We start from the raw sequence: 25,944 nt of genomic DNA, 5'->3' as shown, positions 1-25,944 counted from the left end.
GCCGCGGCCCATCGCATCATTTCCTGTTTGCAATGCCTTCTGGGAAGGGGCGGCAACTTCCTCTGAAACTGCCGTTGCTATGGAAACCTGACCTGAAACCTATTACACTGCTTGTGCTTCACTGAGCATGTGCGAGATCTGCAAGGACGAGATCCAGGAAGAAATACAGTCTGGCTTCAGATGCCCACACTTAAGATGGCCATGGCCTGCTGTAAATTTATAAAATAACAAACTACTGCTATAAACTGACAAAACAGACCTTAGACCTGCAAACCAACCCGAAACAGCCGCTGCTGTCTCTCCAGTGTGAAAGCCCCGGGGGCTTTCACACTGGAGCGGTGTGCTAGCAGGACGGGAAAAAAAGTCCTGCTAGCAGCATCTTTGGAGCGGTGAAGGAGTGGAGTATAAACCGCTCCTTCACCGCTCCTGCCCATTAAATTCAATAGCGCCTGCAGAGGCGCTTTTCGGTGGTTTTTAACCCTTTCTGAGTGGCTAGCGGGGGGTAAAACTGCCCTGGGTGAATACCGACGGTAAAGCGCCGCTTACAATGGCGGCGCTTTACCGCCACCCCGCCCCAGTGTGAAAGGAGATTTCACCTTCCCCTTGGTTCGTACATTTTTATAATTAAGAAAAATCTGTTTAGATATGGTCAGCCTTACTTGGTTGGTACTTAGGCCTGGTTCACACCTATGCATTTTTTAGGGCATTTTCAGTTTTGCAGAAACACACTACAGTCCATTTAACATGGTTTCCTATGGGTCACATTCACATCTGTGCATTTTATGGAAAGGGCCAGGGACTTTTTTTTGGTTCCATAGAATTCAAAGGATCAAAAACGTGCATTGAAAAACGCAAAATGCACCTGGAATATGCAAGATGCAACCTGCATAGGTTTTAACCAAGCCTTAGTAGAAATAATTATATTTGACAAGTAGCACTGTATAGAATATTTTTCTACAAGTTGAGGACTTCATGTCAACTGATCCCAAAGAAGAAAATTTCCAAGATACATTTTAATAAACCTGTAAAAAAAAACACCTACATTTTGAAGCTGGACTCCAGGCAAGTAGCCTTATGCCGCGTACACACGGTCGGACTTTTCGGCTACAAAAGTCCGACAGCCTGTCTGACAGACTTTTGACGGACTTTTGGCGGACTTTTGGCGGACTTGCGCGGACTTTCTAACAAACGGACTTGCCTACATACGATCACACAAAAGTCCGATGGATTCGTACGTGATGACGTACGACCGGACTAAAATAAGGAAGTTGATAGCCAGTAGCCAATAGCTGCCCTAGCCTGGGTTTTTGTCCGTCGGACTAGCATACAGACGAGCGGATTTCTGGGTCCGGCGGAGTTACGACGTAAAGATTTGAAGCATGTTCCAAATCTAAAGAAAAGTCCACCGAAAGTCCGGGGAAGCCCACACACGATCGGATTGTCCGCCGGATTTTGTCCGTCGGCGTCCGTCAGACTTTTGTAGACGAAAAGTCCGACCGTGTGTATGCGGCATAAGGCTTGCTTCACACTAATGCATTTTTTTATGCTTTTTGCATTTTGCAGAAATGCAGGGAATTTTTTTAACATGGGTTCCTATGGAACATGTTCACATCAATGCATTTTTGTGCCTCTGTGTTTTTTTACCACGATTTTACTGCAATTTTGCCGTGATTTACATTTTGCGATTTGTGTCTTTTTTTTTTTTTTACATTCACTGTATATAGCTAATTGCTAAGGAGCGGGTCGGAATCGACCTTAGCAAGGATGAGTCATCAGCTGTCAGTGGGCTTCCCTGGTATGGATTTGGCAGGGGACACCCACATGCCAACATTTTTTTTTTTAAATGGCGCGGGGTCCCCCCAAAATCCATACCAGACCTTTATCTGAGCATGCAGCCTGGCAGGTCAGGAAAGGGAGGTAAGGAGCGAGCGCCCCCCCTACTGAACCATACCAGATCGCATGCCCTCAACATGGGGGGGTGGGTGTTTTGGGGCGGGGGGGCTCTGCGCCCCCCCAACCCAAAGCACCTTGCCCCTATGTTAATGGAGACAAGGGCCTCTTCCCGACAAACCTGGCCGGTGGTTGTATGGGTCTACGGGCGGGGGGCTTTTCGGAATCTGAAACCCCCCTTTAACAGGGGGACCCCCAGATCCTGCCCCCCTTATGTGAATGTGTATCGGTAAATCGTACCCCTACCCATTCACCAAAAAAGCAGTGAAATGTAAAAAAACAAGAGCCGGTTTTTGAAAAGTCTTTTATTTAAAATAATAGCTGCCTTCTCCCCGAGCCGTCTTCTCCCACCACCGTCTCTCCCGATGCCGTTGCGCCGTCTACTCAACAAGCCGTCCTTTCCCGCCGCTGTCTCTCCTGTAGCTGTCTTCTCCCGTGCCCCTGTCTTCTTCTTCGCCGCCGCTGTCTTCCTCTTTGCCATCATTGTCTTCTTCCTCGTCAAACGGTGGTTAGCCTTCGATGAGTGCGGATTTTTTTTTTCAGGTCCGTCTGTGCAGCAGGCCCTGTGATTAAGGATGAATCTACATAGGGGGATATTGTTTTTTTATTTTTAATAAAGGAATTGTCAAAAACTGTGTTTGTGGTTTTTATTCTTATTAGCAGTTTTTTTTTTGGTGAACGAGAAGGGGTACAATGTACCCCATACTTATTCACATGGGGGGGCAGGATCTTCCAGATTCCGATAAGCGCCCCGCCCGCAGACGCCCACAACCACAGCCCAGGGTTGTGGGGAAGAGGCCCTTGTCTCCATCAACATGGGGGCAAGGTGCTTTGGGGTGGGGAGACAGAGCATGCAGCCTGGCATGGTTCAGGAGGGGGGTGCTCATTAGTCCCCTCCCTTTTCTGACCTGCTGGGCTGCATGCTCGGATAAGGGTCTGGTATGTATTTGGGGGGGACTGCTCCTTTTTTTTTATTTGCCATGGAGTTTACCTCCAAATCCATATCAGACCCAAAGGGCCTGGTATGGATTTGGGGGGGACACCACGATGTTTTTTTTCTCAATTTTTCTTTTTGCCGGCAATTCTTTTTTTTACATTCAGCTCATGACTCATCGGTTGTTAAGGAAGCAGCGGCCGGCTTCCCGGCCTGCTCCTTAGAAACCAGCTATTCTCAGTGTGTTAAGGTGTTACTAAACCCAGGACCCTGCAGTCACTATATCTGGTCTCCCACAGTACACAGAACATGAAAATGCAATTATTTTTTAAATATAAACTGCTAAATACCTTTTCTCATCAGCAGTATATAGCAGTCTTGTGACTTCTATCAGTGTCTGGGTAGAGCTTGTAGGGGGAGTTTTCATTTTGCCCTGATTGTCCTATGAGGCTGTAGGACCCCTGTCCCTTTGTCTGGATAGTGCTGATTCGCCCTGTGCTGATCACATGCACTCTCCCAAGGAAAAAGGAAAAACTCTAGCAATACACATCAAACTGAGCATGTGCAGTTTGTCCCCTAATGCTCTGTTCTATCAGGAAATGGACTGGAGTCAGTGTAAGATGGAGAGGATCAGAGAGACAGGATCACACAGCCTTTATACACAATGTGGCGGATTAACCCCTTAGGTTCCACAGTAAGTATAACAAGAATGCTTTACTGCATATACAGACTGATTTTACTGTTGTGGGTTTAGTAATACTTTAAAGAGAAAAAAACAAAAAAAAACAACACGCAAAATGCAACACTTGCGTTTTTGGTGCAACTTCATTAAAGTCTATTACATGCTAAACACAATCTGCTATGGGAAAAAAGTACCTGAACCTTTCCGCAAAACGCACAGATATGAACTACATCCATATGAAACGATGTTAAATGGACTGTAGTGCATTTCTGCAAAGTGCAAAACGCACTAAAAAACGCATAGGCGTGAACGTGGAGTAAGGTAGAAAAAAAACACAACACAGTATATACTCTCATTCAACAGTCGGCAGAGAAGTCAATTAGGCACAAGATTGGCCAAACAAATTGACTTTGCTATCGGCAGGTAACAGTTCCCATATACTGTAGGTATTTCACCTGTGCATTTTGCTTTTTGTCTGCTGTTTAGAGAATGTGTGAAATATGAGACAAGAATACAGACTGGAATTGTGTAGAAATATAGAAATGCATGCTGCTATTTTCTGGTAACCATCGGTGGTTGTCATGCTTTTCACTGAAATCTCTCTCGCAGAAAGTAGCCTGTCAATTACCTAGAATCTCTATGGATTTGGGGGGAGGACAATGCTACTAAGAGATAGCTAACATGGCAGCTTGGGGCTGAATATTACATTTTATAGTAACATTTTTTGCTGACACTGATAGACCAGGAAAAAATGTTATGTATCCATCGGTATATGTAGTGAAATGTTGCACTCTAACATTTATAGGCACGGGTTCTCATTAAACCCAAGTAATTATCACTTTATACACCAGCAATGTATTCCATCATCACTGTCTGGCATGTAGAGGATCCTACTGATAATGATTTCTCTGTGGCATGGATATCTTTCCATCGTCTTATATTGCACAGAGGCGGAAGACAGGAAAACCCCTAAAACTAACAATTCATTTATTCACACACTAGACAATCAGCTGTAAATGTCTCCTGAGGCCTGTTATCCAGAATCTAATGGACTACTGGGAGTCAGGAAAAAACATTCAGTGGCTACAATCACTGGCGCCATTCATTATACTGGGCTCACCTGTCAGCACATTTACTGACACTCAGTACAATACAGATAGAAAGAAAGAAAGAAAGAAAGAAAGAAAGAAAGAAAGAAAGAAAGAAAGAAAGAAAGAAAGAAAGAAAGAAAGAAAGAAAGATAGATAGATAGATAGATAGATAGATAGATAGATAGATAGATAGATAGATAGATAGACCTACAACAGTTACAACATACATATGACATGCATAGATAGATAGAGGTAAGTAGATTGGCACAATGAAGGGTGGCAGGCTTCTAAACCTAATTTTGAACAATACAATACGGTATATACAATCTTCATTGTACTGTATATTCTAACATACAAGGATTTTCCATTCTGCAGGCAGAGCTGTAATTATCACAATGTTTATTATATACAGTCCCATGTCGGTGAAGCACAGCCTACATTACATCCATGTACCATATAAATGGTATTCTTAGTACTGTATGTTTGATGTGCTCTGTTGCTGGTTTAATCATTTGGTGAGCAGAGTAAGGGGAAGGCTGCAATGCGGACAGATGAGACTTCATTGGAATGCATGGAGGCAGCTGAGACACAGGGAGGAGGGAATGGGATATAAAATATCTGTACACCCTGCACACAAGATGGAGCCTGACTTGTATGCCAGCCATAGGAATAATAATATATATATGGAGCTCCTTAAAGGATGTATAGCTATATGTCTTGTGCAAATCAAACTGTGCAATATAATATGGTAAAACACTAACCTCTCTACACACAATACACAAACATTACCTTCCATTTAATATAGGAGAATAACACAACATGACACATTGCACGATATACAGTACATACCCTGCATACCATGTACATATTATGTATCACACATACAGCACACACAACATGTACATGCTAGATGACACGTGCACGTGGAAATATACACTAGATGACCCATGAACACTCTAGATGACTATAAAACAATTGTATCACCCCCCCCCCCCCCCAAAAAAAAATACACACAAGACAAGGTGACTAACACAAAATCAAACACAGATATAGCATGCACACATTAGCTGACTGACATACAAGCACCCAAAAATATAGACAATACATACATGAGTAATATAAATAGATACAAAATATACCACAGTGACAGGAGACATTGGATAACACACACACAGAAAAAGCAAACAGTAGCTTGCACACAGTAGGTAACACTTGCAGAATGACTTACATATAGAGAACAAAAATAACATGGTAGCATTGAGACACGGTAACACACACATATATAGCCTACAAAAGTGCCGAACGCACATTAAGCGACACACACATAGATGCATCACAGATATAATGAGCCAATATAGTAGATGACATGCACACAGAAAAAAAACACACACTTACTAGATGACTAACATAAAGAGACACACGAAAAAAGCATACAGTAGATGGGACACTGGATAACACACACTGGATAATGTAAACATTAACATGCATATTAGATGACACACAACTCAACATCACACAGAAGCACACAACAAATAACTAACACACACACACACATATCAAATAACACATGCACTAACACACAAACCATATACATACAAGCAAGAATAACACACCTGATTGCACACAAAATACATAATAAGATGATGGATCACACACATACACTAGGAGTGCCACACGCAAAAGAAATCACACACACTAATATGAGTGCCATACTCATACTAACATTAGTGCCATACTCAAAAGAAATGACACACACATACAGTGAAGGTAGATTACAAATACACACACACACTAGATGTTATTCTGGATAACAAACATGTGCATACACTGGAAGTGTGCTACACTCAAATATGATCACACACAGTAATAAACTCAAAAGAAATAACACACACATCCAGTGATGAACACAAATAACACTGTACATTACAGCCTCTGACAATTGATACTGGATAAGATACATATGCATACACAAGAAGAGTGCCACAAACAGAAAAGATGGCATACACACAATATACACACTGGTATACTCATAACTAATCAAACACCCATACAGTGAAGAAATGACACACAACACACTGGGTTACAAACAAACACAATAGAAGGGATGCTGGGTACCATGTACATGCATACACTGGAAAGGTGGCACACTCACAAGAAATGGCACACACACACACAAAGTTATACAGTATGTACAAAGTGCATCTTGGGAGCCCATATACTCTCCCCTGTGAGTATACACAGTGTATATCTGTACACAGGGGACAGATGGATGGGGAGGGGGGAGTCATATAGAGTTATATAACAGCCTCATAGTGCATTGCTCTGTACATGATACCAGTGTGTAATACACTCACCCTGAACCTCATATTATTTCATCTACCCCTATGCCCAGCAAATGCCAGCACACAGATTTGCACCCAGGGTTTCCCCACATCACACGTCTGAACTCTAATCCACGCTGATAGTGGTCTTCCAATTACCAGCTTCCCTTTACTGGAATATAAATGAGTTTAATAATCTCCGCATTGGCAGCAGTGCCTATCCTGCCTGGATTGTACATCATGGCATCATTCTCACTGTGCAACGTAAGCATTGTTTTACACGAAGCTGTGCCCATTATGTGCCAACATATTATTGCACTCAATACCCATTTGCATGTCCATGTCGTGCCATTTTATATCCGTTTCATGCTCCAATTAACTAGATTGCCATCTATTATTGGAACTATGCCCGTTTGCTTGGTCTTCATAAGAAATGTGTACCCATCAGGAGAACCTGTATAAAAGAAGAGGGATTGCTCTGTGCATCACTCCCTAGGATGCAGCAATGCCATGCATTTTCCGCCTTTCTGGATATGGTACTATGGTACATGTTGCCCTCTCTCCGATCTCAAGGCTACACTGATTAGAGATTAGGACGTGTACCCGATATGACAATGTGAGAGATGTAGTGCGCCCATTCAATGCCCGTGTTTTTGTTGCTGGGGATGGCATGGTGCCCAAAATGTGCCTGCATTCACTCTCTCTATCCAGAATAAGAGCATGCAGATCGGACATTGCAAAAATAATGCCAAAGAAGCCTGAATGCCCATTATATACCAAGGGACTGTGCCAAGATTGTGCCCGTAGTTATTTGGAGGATAACTGTTCTTAATACGAACGTGACTTGCACTGAGCATGCTTCAAATGGGGATGTGCCCAGTGCCAATATATACCTTTTATAATATCTCCTTCGTAAGCATACATGAGTTTTAAACATGACAATTAGGTGAATGGAGATTGCAGTATGTAACCACATAGCGCATGATCTAGAAATGCCACACCTGTAAGTGTCCATGACACCTTCACAAACTGTTCTCAATATGTACCAGACTGGCTGAACAGCATATCTACACGCAGCATGTAGACTATGCTGTTTTGCCTATCTAATGCCCACCTTGCTGAAGGTATCATTGTGCCCATGTTATAAATCTCGTCCTATGCACAGTATGTGGAATAAGCAAGCATGAAATGCCATCCTTTTTATATCCTTTATCAAACTGTGGCCCTATATGAACCAGGCTAGCTAAATAGGGCACCTACTCATATAATGCTGGCTCTGATAGGTTTTCAACCAAAACCGCCCTTTACATGTCTGTACTGTAGGTATCATCGTAGCCATTTTATATAGACAACCTGTGCCCTATATGAGCTGGGCTAGCTAAACTGGGTTACCCACACTATGTAGACGACAGTTTGCCCATCCAATGCCATCCCTTTCGTGTGTGTAGATGTCACTATGGTCTATATGTTACCTAGACAATCTGTGCCTTATATGAGCCATTATAACTGCACAGGATACTCACTCAAACCATACAGACTAAGCCAGTTTGCCACCCTTTTCTTATCTATAGGTGTCATTCTAGTCCATGTTATCGTCACAACATGCCCTCTATATTGGCCAGCATAGCAGTAGCCATCCACACCAAATAGACTACACTAGTTTGCCCATCCAATGCCACCATTTTCTTATCTGTAGATATCATTGTGGTCCATTATGCAAATATAGACAATATGTGCCCTATATGAGCCAGGATAGCTGCACAGTATACCCACTTACAGCAAATACTGTAGACTACGCCAGGTTGCCCATCCAATGCCACACTTTTACTATCTGTAGGTGTCATCGTGGTCCATATTACCCAGACAATATGTGCCCTATATGAGCCAGAACACCTGCACAGTATACCCACTCAAAGCAAATAGACTATGCCAGTTTGCCCATTCAATTGGACCCTATTCTTATATATAGGGGTCATTTTGGTCCATGTTACCTATTGGACCTATATGAGCCAGCATACCTGCACAGTATACCCACTCACAGCAAATAAACTACACCAGTTTCCCCATCCAATGCCACCACCTTTACCTGTCGGTGCCATTATAGTCTATGTTACCCTATATGAGCCAGACTAGCTGATCATGGCACCTATCATCACCATACAGCTTGTCCACCCAATGCCCCCGTTTACCTGGCTGGAGATGAGGTCCTCGCAGACGGACAGAGCCATCTGGATGGCATTGGTCCTGTGGATGACAGAGGTGGCATTGAGTTGGATCTTCCAGGTGCCATGCCTCTTGTTGGCTTGGTTGACAGCATCCCTGAAGAGCACTTCGTGTTTTTTGGTGCTCAGGACCGCCCCGATGTTCACGATTTTGGGGTCACATCCAGCCCGGGCAAACGAGAACAAGAAGAGCACTGCCAGCAAGAACAGGCGCATCCTGTCCATGGACTTGGCACACCCCGGCTGAGCCAACGTCCTGCTTTTGGGGGGCTCCCCAGCTCCAGACAGGGTGAAACTGTGATGCCAGAGACTGAGGCTTATGTTGGGGGATGGGGAGAGGGAGGTGGGTGGGCTGGAGGAGGAGGTGGAGGTAGCACAATCAATGATCTTAGGTAGGTCTCAAGAGATCCAAAGCCAATTCCTCCTACTGGTGCCTGAGTGAGGGGTGGGGGGGATTGGGGTTCAGAATACCCAGTGAATCCGATGACTTGGATAGAGATGAGTGGTGGGGGGAGAAGTGATAAGGTGTTAGGATGGGATCAGGATCGATGGCATTGATTGGGGGGTGAATAGAAGATGATGGGGGTAGATATGAAGGGTGGGGGGTGTTAGATGAGGGGTGCTGGGTGCATGGCTCAGGTTCTGGGTGCCCACTATTCCGTACAGGCAGAGGGGGCTGACTGCCTGCTTGCCTGCTTGCCTGCTGCTGTCCTTGGTGCTGAAATGAGCCTCGGAGCTGTCAGCCCCCTTCTAGCTGGAGCCGTGTCCTCCGCAGTGTCACCGTCTCCACCAATAGAGATTAGGGACTCTTCTCCCAAATAAGGAGCCCACCCACAGTCCCCTCCGATACTTAACCCCCCCTGTGCCGGACTACTCTCAGCCTTCACTAATTCTCTGCTGCTTTTTTTTTTTTGCACATCAGTAATAATTAATTGAAGATGATTCAGGTCACTAGGTAATTGGCTCAAGTGCTATTCGTGCACACATGCCCTGTAGGGATTCTCTGAATTTGGCCATTTTTTTAGATTTTTCATTCAAATGATCCCTTATAGGTAGTGTCTATGTATCATCCATATAATCATTCTCTTATGTCTTTGCACCCATTGTTGGCCATTCATTATCACCATCATCATTATTATAGCAAACAATTGTTTCCATATGGTCAATTGGCACCCTGCACAAAAATTCAAAATATAATCCCAGCTTTTGATTTATTGTGTAGGATTTGTAGGAGGACAGAAGGGATCAGATGACAGTGGATATTTCTGATTGCTTTCAAGATGAAATCTGTAGTTTCAGAAAAAATATATTTATTTTCTTACTTTTATTTTTTGGATACAAGTAGGTGAAATTACCTTTGGTGTTGCACTAAAGGATCATTTCCGACATGAGATGGATTACAATGATTGGACAGTTGACTGCATGAAATAAAAATGCCTAAATTGGCTAAACACATTCCAGGTGCATTACAACAAAATGGGGCTGATTTGCTAAAACTGGAGAGTGAAAAATTCTGCTGCAGCTGTGCATGGTAGCCAATCAGCTTCTAATATCAGCTATTTCAACCACTTCAGCTCCAGAAAATTGTACCCCTTTCATGACCAGGGCATTTTTTGCTATTCAGCACTGTGCTACTTTAACTGCTTCCCGCCCACCGTATAGTGAAATGATAAAGAAGCGAGAGCACTCTTGTTCTGCGAGGACATCATATGACGTTCTCCCATTCTTGCCGCACATGCGTGCCCGCGGTGGTGTGCAGTGCAGCGATTGGTGGTGCGCTGTGTCCATGGGACACAGCGCATCACCGATTGCGGTAAAAAACTTATGAGGTAGGCTCTTTACCATGTGATCAGCTGTGCCCAATCACAGCTGATCACAGTGAAAACAGGAAATGCATGTTATCGGCATTCCTCTCCTCACGCCGATAGCACATGAGGAGATGAGAGCCGGTAAGCTGCATACAGGGGCGGACTGACCATCGGGCAGTTCGGACGCTGTCCGAGGGCCCGTGGCCAGTAGGGGGCCCCATGGCAGCTTCCACTTCGGGACCCGATCTACCCGTCAGCTAGCTGTGATTGACGGGCTGATCGGGTCCCTGCTCACTGCTAAGAGACTGCAGTGTATACACACACCTCGTGATGCGCTCCTCCTCCTCCCCGCCGGCCCCTCCTTCCCTCCCGTCCACCCCAGGTGCTTGTATCTGTCATCACCTCGGACAGACAGAAAAGAGGAGGGGCCGGCGAGGAGGAGGAGGAGCGCATCATGAGAGGTCTGTATACAGCCGCTTCCCGCGCTACTCTGCATGTAGGAAGGAAAGTGCAGCAGCTAGAAAGTTGCTGCACAGCTTCCCACCCACAGTGTCCCTCTGTGCCCCCACCTCCCCACAGTGTCCCCCACCTCCCCACAGTGTCCCCCTGTGCCCCCACCTCCCCACAGTGTCCCCCTGTGCCCCCCACCTCCCCACAGTGTCCCCCTGTGCCCCCCACCTCCCCACAGTGTCCCCCTGTGCCCCCACCTCCCCACAGTGTCCCCCTGTGCCCCCCACCTCCCCACAGTGTCCCTCTGTGCCCCCACCTCCCCACAGTGTCCCCCACCTCCCCACAGTGTCCCCCTGTGCCCCCCACCTCCCCACAGTGTCCCCCACCTCCCCACAGTGTCCCCCTGTGCCCCCCACCTCCCCACAGTGTCCCCCTGTGCCCCCACCTCCCCACAGTGTCCCCCTGTGCCCCCCACCTCCCCACAGTGTCCCTCTGTGCCCCCACCTCCCCACAGTGTCCTCCACCTCCCCACAGTGTCCCCCTGTGCCCCCCACCTCCCCACAGTGTCCCCCACCTCCCCACAGTGTCCCCCTGTGCCCCCCACCTCCCCACAGTGTCCCCCACCTCCCCACAGTGTCCCCCTGTGCCCCCCACCTCCCCACAGTGTCCCCCACCTCCCCACAGTGTCCCCCTGTGCCCCCCACCTCCCCACAGTGTCCCCCTGTGCCCCCACCTCCCCACAGTGTCCCCCTGTGCCCCCCACCTCCCCACAGTGTCCCCCACCTCCCCACAGTGTCCCCCTGTGCCCCCCACCTCCCCACAGTGTCCCCCTGTGCCCCCCACCTCCCCACAGTGTCCCCCTGTGCCCCCACCTCCCCACAGTGTCCCCCTGTGCCCCCCACCTCCCCACAGTGTCCCCCACCTCCCCACAGTGTCCCCCTGTGCCCCCACCTCCCCACAGTGTCCCCCTGTGCCCCCCACCTCCCCACAGTGTCCCCCTGTGCCCCCCACCTCCCCACAGTGTCCTCCTGTGCCCCCCCACCTCCCCACAGTGTCCTCCTGTGCCCCCCACCTCCCCACAGTGCCCCCGTGTGCCCTCCACCCCCACAGTGTCCCCCTGTGCCCCCCACCTCCCCACAGTGTCCCCCTGTGCCCCCCACCTCCCCACAGTGACCCCCACCTCCCCACAGTGTCCCCCTCACCTCCCCACAGTGTCCCCCTGTGCCCCCCTGTGCCCTCCACCCCCCACAGTGACCCCCTGTGCCCCCCACCTCCCCACAGTGACCCCCACCTCCCCACAGTGTCCCCCTGTGCCCCACAGTGCCCTCCACCTCCCCACAGTGTCCCCCTGTACCCCCCACCTCCCCACAGTGTCCCCTGTGCCCTCCACCTCCCCACAGTGTCCCCCTGTGCCCCCACCTCCCCACAGTGTCCCCCTGTGCCCTCTACCTCCCCACAGTGTCCCCCTGTGCCCTCTACCTCCCCACAGTGTCCCCCTGTGCCCCCCACCTCCCCACAGTGCCCCCCACCTCCCCACAGTGACCCCCTGTGCCCCCCACCTCCCCACAGTGATCCCCTGTGCCCCCCCACCTCCCCACAGTGCCCCCTTGTGCCTCCCACCTCCCCCCTCCCCACAGTGTCCCCCTGTGCCCTCCACCTCCCCACAGTGTCCCCCTGTGCCCTCCACCTCCCCACAGTGTCCCCCTGTGCCCTCACCTCCCCACAGTGCCCCCCTGTGCCCCCCACCTCCCTACAGTGTCCCCATGTGCCCCCCACAGTCCCCCCTTGTGCTCCCCCCTCCCCACAGTGCCCCCCTGTGCCCTCCACCTCCACACAGTGTCCCCCTGTGCCCCCCCACCTCCCCACAGTGACCCCCTGTGCCCCCCACCTCCCCACAGTGATCCCCTGTGCCCCCCCACCTCCCCACAGTGCCCCCTTGTGCCTCCCACCTCCCCCCTCCCCACAGTGTCCCCCTGTGCCCTCCACCTCCCCACAGTGTCCCCCTGTGCCCTCCACCTCCCCACAGTGTCCCCCTGTGCCCTCACCTCCCCACAGTGCCCCCCTGTGCCCCCCCACCTCCCCACAGTGTCCCCATGTGCCCCCCACAGTCCCCCCTTGTGCCCCCCACCTCCCCCCTCCCCACAGTGCCCCCCTGTGCCCTCCACCTCCCCACAGTGTCCCCCTGTGCCCCCCCACCTTCCCACAGTGTCCCCCTGTGCCCTCCACCTCCCCACAGTGTCCCCCTGTGCACTCCACCTCCCCACAGTGCCCTCCACCCCCCCACAGTGTCCCCCTGTGCCCTCCACCTCCCCACAGTGTCCCCCTGTGCCCCCACCTCCCCACAGTGTCCCCCTGTGCCCCCCACAGTGCCCCCCTGTGCCCTCCACCTCCCCCCTCCCCACAGTGCCCCCCTGTGCCCTCCACCCCCCCCCCACAGTGTCTCCCTGTGCCCCCACCTCCCCACAGTGCCCCCCTGTGCCCTCCACCCCCCCAGTGCCCCCCTGTGCCCTCCACCCCCCCCAGTGTCCCCCTGTGCCCTCCACCTCCCCACAGTGTCCCCCTGTGCCCTCCACCTCCCCACAGTGTCCCCTTGTGCCCCCACCTCTCCACAGTGTCCCCCTGTGCCCCCCACCTCCCCACAGTGCTCCCCACCTCCCCCCCACAGTGCCCTCCACCCCCCCACAGTGTCCCCCTGTGCCCCCCACCTCCCCACAGTGTCCCCCTGTGCCCTCCACCTCCCCACAGTATCTCCCTGTGCCCTTCACCCCCCACAGTGTCCCCCTGTGTCTTCCATCCCCCCCCCCATGGTGTCTCCCTGTGCCACTCACACACAGTGTCCCCCTGTGCCCTCCACCCACCTACAGTGTCCCCCTGTGCCCTCCAACCCCCCACCCCATGGTGTCTCCCTGTGTCCTTCACCCCCACTGTGTCGCCTTCCCCCCTGATGGCTACCCTGAAAGACACTGTGTTAAGTCTGGAGGATCCCAGTGCTCTACTGTGTGCCCTGTGTTTTGGTTTGTGCCCTGCTATTTGCCCTACTGCGTGCCCCATGGCCTGTGATGTGCCCTGCTAGTGTACCCCCTTATGTGCCCTACTCTGTGCCCCTTGCCTTGTGATGTGCCCTGCTGTGTACCACCTGTTGTGCTCTACTGTGTGCCCTGTAATGTGCTTTGTGTGCCCCATGCCCTGGGATGTGTGCCCTGATGTGTACCGCCTGTGTCCTGTTCCCAAGGATGTGCCCTACTGTGTGCCCTGCTGTGTGCCCTACTATTTGCCACATGCCCTGTGATGTGCGGCACGCTCCCTGCTGTGTATCTCCTGATGTGCTCTGTGATGTGCCCCGCTGTGTACCCACTGATGTGCCCTGTACCCTCTGTGATGCACCATGCTGTGCTCAATAATGTGCCCTGATGTGTACAGCATAATAAACCCTGCTGGGTGCCCCATTATGTGTCCTGTGATGTGCCCTACTGTGTGCCCCATGCCCTGTGCCCCATGATGTGCCCCGTGCTCTGCTGTGTGCCATGTGATGTGCCTTACTGTGTGTCCCATGTAAGTGGGGCTTTGTGTAGGTGCGGCTTGCATGTGGGCGGAGACACAGGGGGCCCCATGATCTTCTATTGCCCGGGGGCCCCATGAGTTGTCAGTCCGACCCTGGCTGCATACTTCAGAGGAGACAGTGTCCTGATTATCAGTGCAGCCCAAACAGTGCCCATCCATGCTGTCAATCGGTGCCCACAAGTGCTACCAATCAATGTCCACTAGAGCCCACCAGTGCTGCCAATTAGTGCCCACCAGTGCTGCTTCTCAGTGCGCATCAGTGATGCCTTTCAGTGCCCATCAGTGATGATCGTCAGTCCCCATCAGTGCCTCCTCATCAGTGTCAACCATCAGTGTCACCTATCAGTGCCCATCAGTGCCGCCTATCAGTGCCTATCAGTCCCGCCTATCAGTGCCTATCATTGCTGCCTATCTCTGCTGCCTATCAGTGCCTATTATTGCCATCGATCAGTGCCGCCTATCAGTGCCTATCAGTGTCACCTCATCAGTGTCCAGCAGTGCAGCCTATCAGTGCCTGTCAGTGCAGCCTATCAGTGCCTGTCCGTGCATTCTCATCAGCGCACATCAGTAAAGGAGAATAATTACTTATTTACAAAATTTTAAAACAGAAACTAACTTTTTATCGTTTGTTTAGCAAAAGAAAAAAAAATCCCAGTGGTGATTAAAAACCATCAAAAGAAAGCTCTGTCTCAAAAAAATGATAACAGTTTCATATGTGTACAGTGTTGCATGATTGTGCAATCATCTTTCAAAATGAGACAGTGATAAAAGCTGAAAATTGCCTTGGGCCAGAAGGGGGTGAAAGTGTGCTGTAGGCAAGTGGTTAACTGGCAATTGTGAGGTCATGCAATACTATCCAAATTACATTTTATCATTTTTTTTCACACAAATAGAGCTTTCTTTTGGTGGTATTTGATCACCACTGGGTTTTTTATTTTTTTGCGATATAAAAGAAAAAAAAAAAGAAAATTTTGAAAAAAAACCCAACATTTTCTACTTTCTTTTATAAAACATATTCAATATTCACAATAAGTGTATATCAACTTACCCGTACGTAGCTGGATTTTCGGTGCTTATACCGGGATGATGCTTGTGGCCGCAGCCATCCTCTCGGTATCATTTTTAAGAGCTGGAGGTCGGCTCTTGTAATAGCAATTGGAGTGGCTAACTAGCCGCTCGATTGTTATTACAAGCAGGGGGAGGTCTCCCCTTATCCGCTACTCTCTTGGGCTCTCCCGTCCCACCGGGAGACCCAAGCGATCAGCTGGCATGTCCACCAGCTGGCCGGACAGCCAAGCAAAGCCAGGATCAGCTTTGATCAGTTGTTCGTGATGGTAACCCAGAAGCGATAACCTGACATCACTTCCGGTTTGTCCGGATGTCAACTGTGCCATTTTTCAAAAATTGAAGGCATTCAAAAATACAGATCTTGGTGTTTTTAATGCTTTCAAGGGCAGAAGAGAGATTCTTATAGACCCCTGATCCCTCCATAAAGAGTATAAAAAATGACTGCGCTTCCCTACACCCCCAAGTTGCAGTTCTAATTCATAGGTACAAGAATCAAATATATAGAACAGTTAACAGAACCGCGCTAAAAAAAATTAAAATTATAGTAGATAAAATTCCCATCAACCAAAATATCTCAAATAATGTGTTAAAATCAAAACAACATATTATATTCCAAACCCAAATGTCAACACAACACGATTGTGATTAATTAAATAGTTAATGGATATTGTAACTGTATTAAAAAACTTTAAGGCAAATAGATTGTAAGAGGTGATAAAAAAGAATAAGTCCGTGACTGATAGTGATTTCAAATAAAAACAGTCCTTATTGTAGATAATTCCACCAATAGTGATTGAAGCCTTAATGAACAAAAACACCTCGTGAGAAGGATCCACCACCTATAAAGATGTACGCTTACCAGAGGTAAGCTTAATCAAAGCTTATGTACAAAATCCACTCTGCGGGGACACCACCATCGGTCTCAGCATGGAGGGAGGATCACCCGGAACTCTCCGTCATAGAGGCCAAAACTCAGCAAAGGGAACCCAGGGAAATGAAAGACACATCCTCCATAGTGTGAATCCGCATAGACAATTTAATAAGCAAAAGTAAAAGTAGCACACTTACATAGAAGCATCAAATAAACAGCATGTATCGTATAACAGCTGGCCGGCCTGCATGCACCCATTCACAGTGAGAAAGAAACAATGACGTCAGCGCGTCTGCCTTCCGACGTACGTTTCGTCCTATTGGACGTTGTCATAGGAACGGGCCAAAAAAGAGTACCTGTCATGTGCCTATTGCTGTCACAAAGGATGTTTACATTCCTTGTGACAGCAATACAAGTGATCAAAAGAAAAAAAATGAAAGCAACAGTGTAAAAATAAAAAAAAAAATAAAAAAATTAATAATAATAAAAAAAACTGTAAAGTGCCCCTGTCCCCAGATGCTAGAGCACAAAGGTGAACGCACGCATCGGTCCCACACGCACACAAACAGCGATTCCATTGCCATTTCAGATCATGGGTAGTAATTCTAGCACTGGATCTCCTCTGTAAATCTAAAGTGGTAATCTGTAAATGCTTTTAAAGCGTTGCCTATGGATAGTAAATTTATGCCGCTTGTTGCCATTGCACGGGCGTGCACAATTTTAAAGCGTGACATGTTTGGTATCTATTTACTTGGCAAAACATCATCTTTTATATTTAACAAAAAATTGGGTTATGTATTGTGTTTATTTGCATTACAATTCAAAAAAGTATTTCTAAGAGAAACCTTGCAAGCTATTAAATGTGTTCACCAATTAGTAAAACTAATCAAAAGTATTACAGATCAGCTGCTAGCACTAATCACATACCCATAATCATGTGCAAATTGGTTACAATAGTGTTACAAGGTGTCGTGCTATGTCAATATTCATAAAATAAATCAGTACTAGTTCATTTGCACAGATCAATGTTAAAACAAATATATTAACATATACATTAATCCCATACAATATTAAAGTGCTCAAAGTTCATTTATAAGTGCAGTGCAGATCTGCCATATGTGACTTGATGAATGAATGGATTACACCAGATGATAGCAATGTGTTCAACCACCGTTAGAGCACCTCACACGTGCTTCCCCCTAATGGGTGTAGGCTCACCTCAATTAGGCTGGGTCAAAAATAGGGATGAGCTTGATGTTCGGGTTGAACATAAGTTCGACTCGAACATCGGGTGTTCGCCCGTTCGCCGAAGAGCAAACATTGTGATGCATTCTCTGAAAATTAGAGCGCCGCGGAACACCTCATAATGCATTGCGAGATCGCAGTGCATTGCTGTATGATGATTGGCCACCTGACCTGCATGCTTTGGCCAATCACAGCGCGCTCTGCTAAAAGAGCCATAAGTGGCCAAAGGCAGGGTGCCTTTGGCCAATCAGGGCTCAGGGGGACTAAGTCCACGCCCCACACTATATACTGTAAGGCTGCTTACACGGCGGCCGTGTGTAGTGTTGTTGGCGTGGACAGAGAGATAGCTTGATTTAGATTAAGCAGGCAGGTTATTTAGTTAGTGGCAGTGTATTTGATATATATATATATATATATATATATATATATATATATATATATATATATATATATATATAGATATGTCAGTTTAGTACAGTGATGGCGAACCTTGGCACCCCAGATGTTTTGGAACTACATTTCCCATGATGCTCGTGCACTCTGCAGTGCAGTTGAATGTAGTTCCAAAACATCTGGGGTGCCAAGGTTCGCCATCACTGGTCAAGTGTATATATATATAGATATAGATATATATATATATATATATAGATATATATATATATCTATATATATATATACTCTGCATTTAGCATAGACTATATATTCAGTGTTTACTCGATATTCAGTCAGTGCAGGCAGTGTATTAATATATATATATATATATATACAGTCTCGTATATACAGTATCTCTCCCTCACATTTTTGTAAATATTTTATTATATCTTTTCATGTGATAACACTGAATAAATGACTTTGCTACAATGTAAAGTAGTGAGTGTATAGCTTGTATAACAGTGTAAATTTGCTGTCCCTTCAAAATAACTCAACACACAGCTATTAATGTCTAAACCGCTGGCAACAAAAGTGAATACATCCCTAATTGAAAATGTCCAAATTGGGCCCAGAGTGTCAATATTTTGTGTGGCCACCATTATTTTCCAGCACTGCCTTAACCCTCTTGGTCATGGAGTTCACCAGAGCTTCACAGGTTGCCACTGGAGTCCTCTTCCACTCCTCCATTATGACATCACAGAGCTGGTGGATGTTAGAGATTTTGCGCTCCTCCACCTTCTGTTTGAGGATAGGGTTTAGGTCTGGAGACATGCTTGGCCAGTCCATCACCTTTACCCTCAGTTTCTTTAGCAAGGCAGTGGTCGTCTTGGAGATGTGTCTGGGGTTGTTATCATGTTGGAATACTGCCCTGCAGCCCAGTTTCCGAAGGGAGGGGATCCTGCTCTGCTTCAGTATGTCAAAGTACATGTTGGCATTCATGGTTCCCTCAATGAACTGTAGCTCTCCAGTGCCGACAGCCCCCATGCAGCCCCAGACCATGACACTCCCACCGCCATGCTTGACTGTAGGCAAGACACACTTGTCTTTGTACTCCTTACCTGGTTGCCGCCACACACGCTTCACACCATCTGAACAAAATACGTTTATCTTGGTCTCATCAGACCACAGGACAGGGTTCCAGTAATCCATGTACTTAGTCTGCTTGTCTTCAGCAAACTGTTTGCAGGCTTTCTTGTGCATCATCTTTAGAAGAGGCTTCCTTCTGGGATGACAGCCATGCAGACTAATTTGAGGCAGTGTGCGGCGTATGGTTTGAGCTCTGACAGGCTGACCCCCCACCCCTTCAACCTCTGCAGCAATGCTGGCAGCACTCATACGTCTATTTCCCAAAGACAACCTCTGTATATGACGCTGAGCATGTGCACTCATCTTCTTTGGTCGACCATGGTGAGGCCTGTTCTGAGTGCAACCTGTCCTGTTAAACTGCTGTATGGTCTTGGTCACCGTGCTGCAGCTCAGTTTCAGGGTCTTGGCAATCTTCTTATAGCCTAGGCCATCTTTATGTAGAGCAACAATTAATTTTTTTCAGATCCTCAGAGAGTTCTTTGCCATGAAGTGCCATGTTGAACTTCCAGTGACCAGTATGAGAGAGTGAGAGCGATAACATCAAATTTAACACACCTGCTCCCCAATTCACACCTGAGACCTTGTAACACTAATGCCCCGTACACACGGTCGGATTTTCCGATGGACAATGTCCGATCGGAGCGTGTTGTCGGAAATTCCGACCGTGTGTGGGCGCCATCGGACATTTTCCATCGGATTTTCCGACACACAAAGTTGGACAGCAGGAGATAAAATTTTCCGACAACAAAATCCGATCGCGTCAATTCCGACCGTGTGTGGCCTGTTCCGTCGCACAAAGTGCCACGCATGCTCAGAAGAAATTCCGACACGGGACAGCTCGTTCTGGTAAACGTAGCGTTCGGAATGGATACAGCACTTTCGTCACGCTGCAATGTTCAAAATGGCTTAATACAGCGCACTCTCTTCTTCTTTATAATGTGACAAGAATTAAGTAGTTTTGCTGCTCATATTCACACACACTTCTCACAAACTTATTTCGTTACTATTTATCGGGATTCCCTCAATATATTTTGATTTCTCACATCTGACAACAAAATTTTTTGGTTTTTTTGGACTTTAATGTAGATTCTTTTTTTGTGTTTCTCTTTTTTTTTTTTTTGGTGATTTTGATTTGTATTCCCGAAAATGTTTGTGTGTGTTTTTGGTGACAAGTTCCCACAACTCCACTAATATGTTGTTCTATTTAATCTGTAGGAGATTGTTTGGTGTTGTTGTCCCTTATTGTACTTTAGAAATGCACCTGAATCGTCACCAACAAACTGTCCTTTTTGGATGAAAACACACACAGGAGAGTAGAATTTACCCAAAAAATTTATTAAGGGCTCACAACTATAAACAAAGAGGGAGGCAACGCTGGAGAAACTGCAGAAGTGGGCGAAGCCTTGGACCCCCAGGGCAGACATCAATTATTTAAAAGCAAAATTGGTGGCCTGAGGAGTCCTTATCTAAGGGAGGGCAGTCTGGTCCAGAAGTCCCAGAGATCATGAACAGCAGCAGATGACATCTGTGTCCCCAGGCTGTGGTCATACGAGAGACTGCAGCTTTTGTCAGACCAGACTGAACCCAGGGCCATCACTCTTTGGTCTTCCTTCCACGCTTCCTTACAGCCTTTGGCTGTGGTGGTGGAGTTGTGGCAGCAGGAGGAGGAGGAGGAGGATCGTCCCTCTCCATGACATCCGTCTTGTGTGTTAGTTCCCCACTCTCCTCCTTACGAAGGACTTTATAAATCAGGTCCTCAGAGATCTTGCGTTGACCCTCCTGCATGCCCTGCAATTTTGTGGCAGCCATGCAGGCAAAGGCCTCTTCAGGACTGGGGAAGGCTCGGAGGGACGCCGAAGCCTCCTGGATCAGCCTGTATGCTGAATCCTGCACGGGACTTGGAGTGGCCTTCCTGGCTCGTTTATATGGCAGGCGGAGGGGAGGGACCTGAGACTCAGTCAGGCTGCGACTTGTCCCAGGCTTCTCTTGGCTGCCACTTAGCCCCGCCTCCGTCTGGCTGCCACTAATACCCGCCTCCTCCTGGCTGACACTAATAATCCCCGCCTCCTCCTGACTGCCACATTCCACAGCCTCCTCCTGGCTGAGGTCTTCCTGTGTATGAAAAAGGGACATAGTTTTAGTTTTTTAGTCATCAATCACACACAATTTTCACCTCCTGAATGCTGCAAATTGAATGTTAACAAATATAACAGACTATGCTTCTGAGCCCAGCAGTTTTCATTCTTTTCCCAATTTTGGGTGCCCAATACTGTCTATTGATATGTAAAGCACTTTTTTTAATCAGCAATTAGTGATCAATAATAACATCTAATAAACATCATTTATTTATTGCCCAGAAATCAGTAGAAGAATGCTATACCTGACTCCAGCTGGGCTCCTCCACTTCTTCCTGGCTGGAAGGCCCAGGTTGGACATCGGAAGCCTCAGCTGGTATGGAAGGAAGAGTGGAAGGAAGAGTAGAGAGGGATTCCCTGACTTCAGTGTGGTCTGACAGAAATCGCAGTCTTTCATAGTACCACAGCCTGGGGACATAAACGTCATCTGCTGCAGCTCCGGACCTCTGGGAATCTGTGACCTTCTTGCGCTCCCTAAGATATGTGCTCCTCAGGCCACCAATTTTAGCTTTCAAATAAGGGATGGTTGCTGTGGGGACCACCGGCTTCACTAACTCCAGCAGTTTCTCCAGCGCTGCCTGCCTCTTCTGTTTGTGATTATAGTGGGGGTGTCTCACTTGCCACAGACAGGGCAGCTCCCTGTACTTGTCTATGAACAGGGGCAGGAAATTGTGGTCGTTGAACCCATCCATTTTCTCTGTAAGACACAACACAAGACAAAGCCTAATGTCAGGCCAAACTCCCCTAATCTTGTTACAATATAGGCTTCCATTTCGAAGCAGTATAGGCCCAAGTTTAGATCCTACCTTCGTTAGCACGATCGGCGTCTCCGATGCTCCTTCCTCCACTCACAGATCGTACGTAAGACGCGCGCGTTACGATTTATACACACTGCGCATGCGTATAACTCCGCCCGCCCCTGACGTTCTTTCTAGTCTATTCCCCACCCCTTTTCGTTCGGCGCAGTGGGGGAAGAGCACATGGCGGATAGACAGCAGGATCGTGCTAATTGTAGCAACGAGGAGGAGGAGGAGGAAAGGCTGGAGCCTGAAACGTCCCGATCCAGAAGGAGATTAAAGGACTCAAATATGTCCTTTGGGGAGATGTTGGAGATGGTGGACATCCTGAAGAAGGCCGACTATGATGGAAAGTATGGGCCTTACCCCAACCCCAATGTCCGCAAGGCCAAGATCATGGCGAAAGTGGTCAGGAGTCTGCACCGGAAATTCGGGGTACGACGATCGAAAGATCAGCTCAGGAAGCGGTGGTCGGACCTGAAATTACGAGAACATGAGCAGTACAGAAAGATCCGGAGAGTGCTGCAAAAAAGTAAGTAGTTGTGCTGTGTTCCTATTCTTTATGTTTATGACGTTCGTGCTGCTCCATGTGCTTTTAGGAACTGTTGTACAGTTTAAAATGGCAACTTTCATGTTCATGGGCACATTATTCGTTCGGATCAAACATTTTTATTTCGGACGATAAAATACCATTGTTTAGGCCATATGCATTTGGCCACCATTTTGACGCCCTATACTTGTCTTCAAAGAATTTGGTTGTGTAGATGGCTTTGTTACTAGAATGAAATGCAAACTAGATTCTGTGTAAGGAGAGGACACTGAGCAGCTGTTTTCACATCTGGACACTGGAGCACTAGTGTGGGACCCCAGAACACCATTTTTATTAGGGGGCCACACAGGTGCTCCAGTGTATACTATAGGGGGGGCTACATCTGTGAAGCTTTTACCAAACAGGTAAAGTATTGCAGTTTGACAAAGGACACTAAAAAAGCTACATGTTGGAACTCTGCTAAAATAGACAATTTTACCCCACTTCCAAGCAATGTTTCATCTTTATAGTTCTGACATGAAATATCTGTGTGCTAATTATACCATTTTTGTTTTACATAGGGGAGAAAAGACTCGGAGGACACCCCTCATCCGAGGAGACCAGAGCTCCCCCCCTCTGGAAGAAGGGGGACACAACACAAGATGAGCAGGAGGAAGAAGACGTGGTGGAATTAGTCACCACAACAGGTGAGTGTCTGCGACCACAGGCTCAGATAAGAGATGGATTGCGGCATTTTTTTGAAACCTAATTTATTTTGGGGTTCCTCTCTTTTTAGGTGATCGTGATGTTGTGGATGAAGATCCTTTCACATCCAAAAGTGCCCAGATCCTGATCGGGGAGATCATGGGGTGTAATTTACAATTGGAAAACATCAAGCAAAACATCAATGATGTTATTCCAAAATATATAAACATCATTGATGTTTTGGGGCGAGTTTAAAACCCCTCCAAATCACTTTCTTCTTTTGTGTGCTACAATGTGCGAAATGTTTTTGTGATTTTTCCCAAAGCCAAATTTGGAGGATGCACACAGTGTGCCAACATGTGCTATCTGCCATCACGGGAGATCAATGGACGCGTTTTGGGGGTGCAACCCCTTCCTCAATAATAAATTAGCGGTGAGGAAAGGCTTTCTCCCCCAAAACACTTCCCTTGATCCCCCCTGATGGCAGATAGCACATGTTGACATTCTGAACTTGGTGTGCATCTTCCAAATTTGGCTTTTCCAGGGGTGATTTCCCCCCATCTGAACGCAATATCAAACACAGTTCCTAAATACTCATGTCTGATATAGCCTTCCAGTTCTACCAAATGTGAACTTTGTAAGATCAAGATTTGTGTCTTTCTTGTTGGTTTTACACAGGCCTGTTTTCTATAAAATGCACATTTTGATTTTGGATAATGACACCACAAAAATTGTTATACAACAAACATGTTGGTTTGTCAGAAAAACCTTTGGTAAATGCACATGTGATTGTGCAGGTATTAAAAAGATTGTTCATCAAGAATGTGTGGATTATTGTCTCACGCTACAACACTTTTGGGGTGATGTAATTGTTGTTTTATGAGAAAATGGGGGTAATTTCCTAAGGGCAAATCCACTTTGCACTACAAGTGCAGTTTCAGTGCAGTTGCAAGTGCACTTGTAGTGAAAAGTGTCTTTGCATTTAGTAAATAACAGCCAACAGTGCTTTGTATAAGGTTACACAATCACGACATTTTCTGGACTCCACACATTTCTGTCAGGGTCAGCTAAAACAAACACAAGCAGTAAATGTCCACAAAGAAGAGCCTGGGGGGAGATGCCTGTCGAGAACTTGAGGTCCTGCAGGCTTCTCCCTGTGGCCAAATACCGCAGGGTAGCGACCAACCTCTGCTCCGGAGTGATGGCTTGCCTCATGCAGGTATCCTGCCTGCTAATATAAAGGGTCAGCAAAGCCAACAAACGGTGAAACACGGGGTCCGTCATCCGGAGAAAGTTCCTGAATTCATCAGGATTATTCTCACGGATCTCACGGAGCAAAGGCATATGAGAGAACTGGTGACGCTGAAGCAACCAATTCTTGGTCCATGAACTCCTCCCCACCCTGTTCATGGACTGGACTTGTGTCAAGGTCAGGACCCCAACACCAAGCCCCCGCACAGCATGAACTGTACGAGGAGTACGCATACGAAACATGGCTAGAAAACGGTCGGCTGCTCAGAACGAAGTAACAGAACGCACTGAAGAACAGCAAGGCCTGTGAAGAGCGACCTGAAAAACAGCAACGAGCGGGCAAGATCACACAGAAAACTCTGATACGAACTGACTGCACGCACTGAAGAGCAGATACAAACCCACAAGCACAAACTGAACGGCAGAAAACGATCTGAAAGCCACGAGTCTGAAAAAGCGCGAATCGTCTCTCACCAAACTTTTACTAACACGAGATTAGCAAAAGGAGCCCAAAGGGTGCCGCGCTTGGTTCTGAACCGGCCTTTTCTAGTCTCGTCGTACGTGGTATACGTGACCGCGTTGTTGTCGATCGGAAATTCCGACAACTTTGTGCGACCGTGTGTACGCAAAACAAGTTTGAACCAACATCCGTCGGAAAAAATCCTAGGATTTTGTTGTCGGAATGTCCGAACAAAGTCCGACCGTGTGTACGGGGCATAACAAGTCACATGCCATCGGGGAGGGAAAATGGCTAATTGGGCCCAATTTGTACATTTTAACCTAGGGGCGTACTCACTTTTGTTGCC

General features: G+C 47.5%; 1 protein-coding gene across 9 annotated transcripts in view; it reads right to left on the bottom strand.

Annotated features, from left to right (window-relative positions):
- Window positions 1-10,004, bottom strand: part of GRIN1 (glutamate ionotropic receptor NMDA type subunit 1) — a 135,960-nt gene extending 125,956 nt beyond the window's left edge. For 6 of the 9 annotated variants that reach the window (XM_073599914.1, XM_073599910.1, XM_073599909.1 and 3 more), the window contains exon 1: window positions 9,168-10,003. In XM_073599914.1, coding sequence (XP_073456015.1) covers window positions 9,168-9,425 — 258 coding nt within the window. In that variant the 5' untranslated portion in view covers window positions 9,426-10,003. Of the gene's footprint in view, window positions 1-9,167 lie in introns of all 9 variants that reach the window. The other 3 variants (XM_073599906.1, XM_073599907.1, XM_073599913.1) reach the window with 2 other exon arrangements.
- Window positions 10,005-25,944: the final 15,940 nt, after the last annotated feature.

The sequence above is a fragment of the Aquarana catesbeiana genome, linkage group LG09, assembly GCF_042186555.1.
Source record: "Aquarana catesbeiana isolate 2022-GZ linkage group LG09, ASM4218655v1, whole genome shotgun sequence".
In the NCBI taxonomy this organism is placed as follows: domain Eukaryota; kingdom Metazoa; phylum Chordata; class Amphibia; order Anura; family Ranidae; genus Aquarana; species Aquarana catesbeiana.
This window is presented reverse-complemented; position numbering and strand designations above follow the sequence as displayed.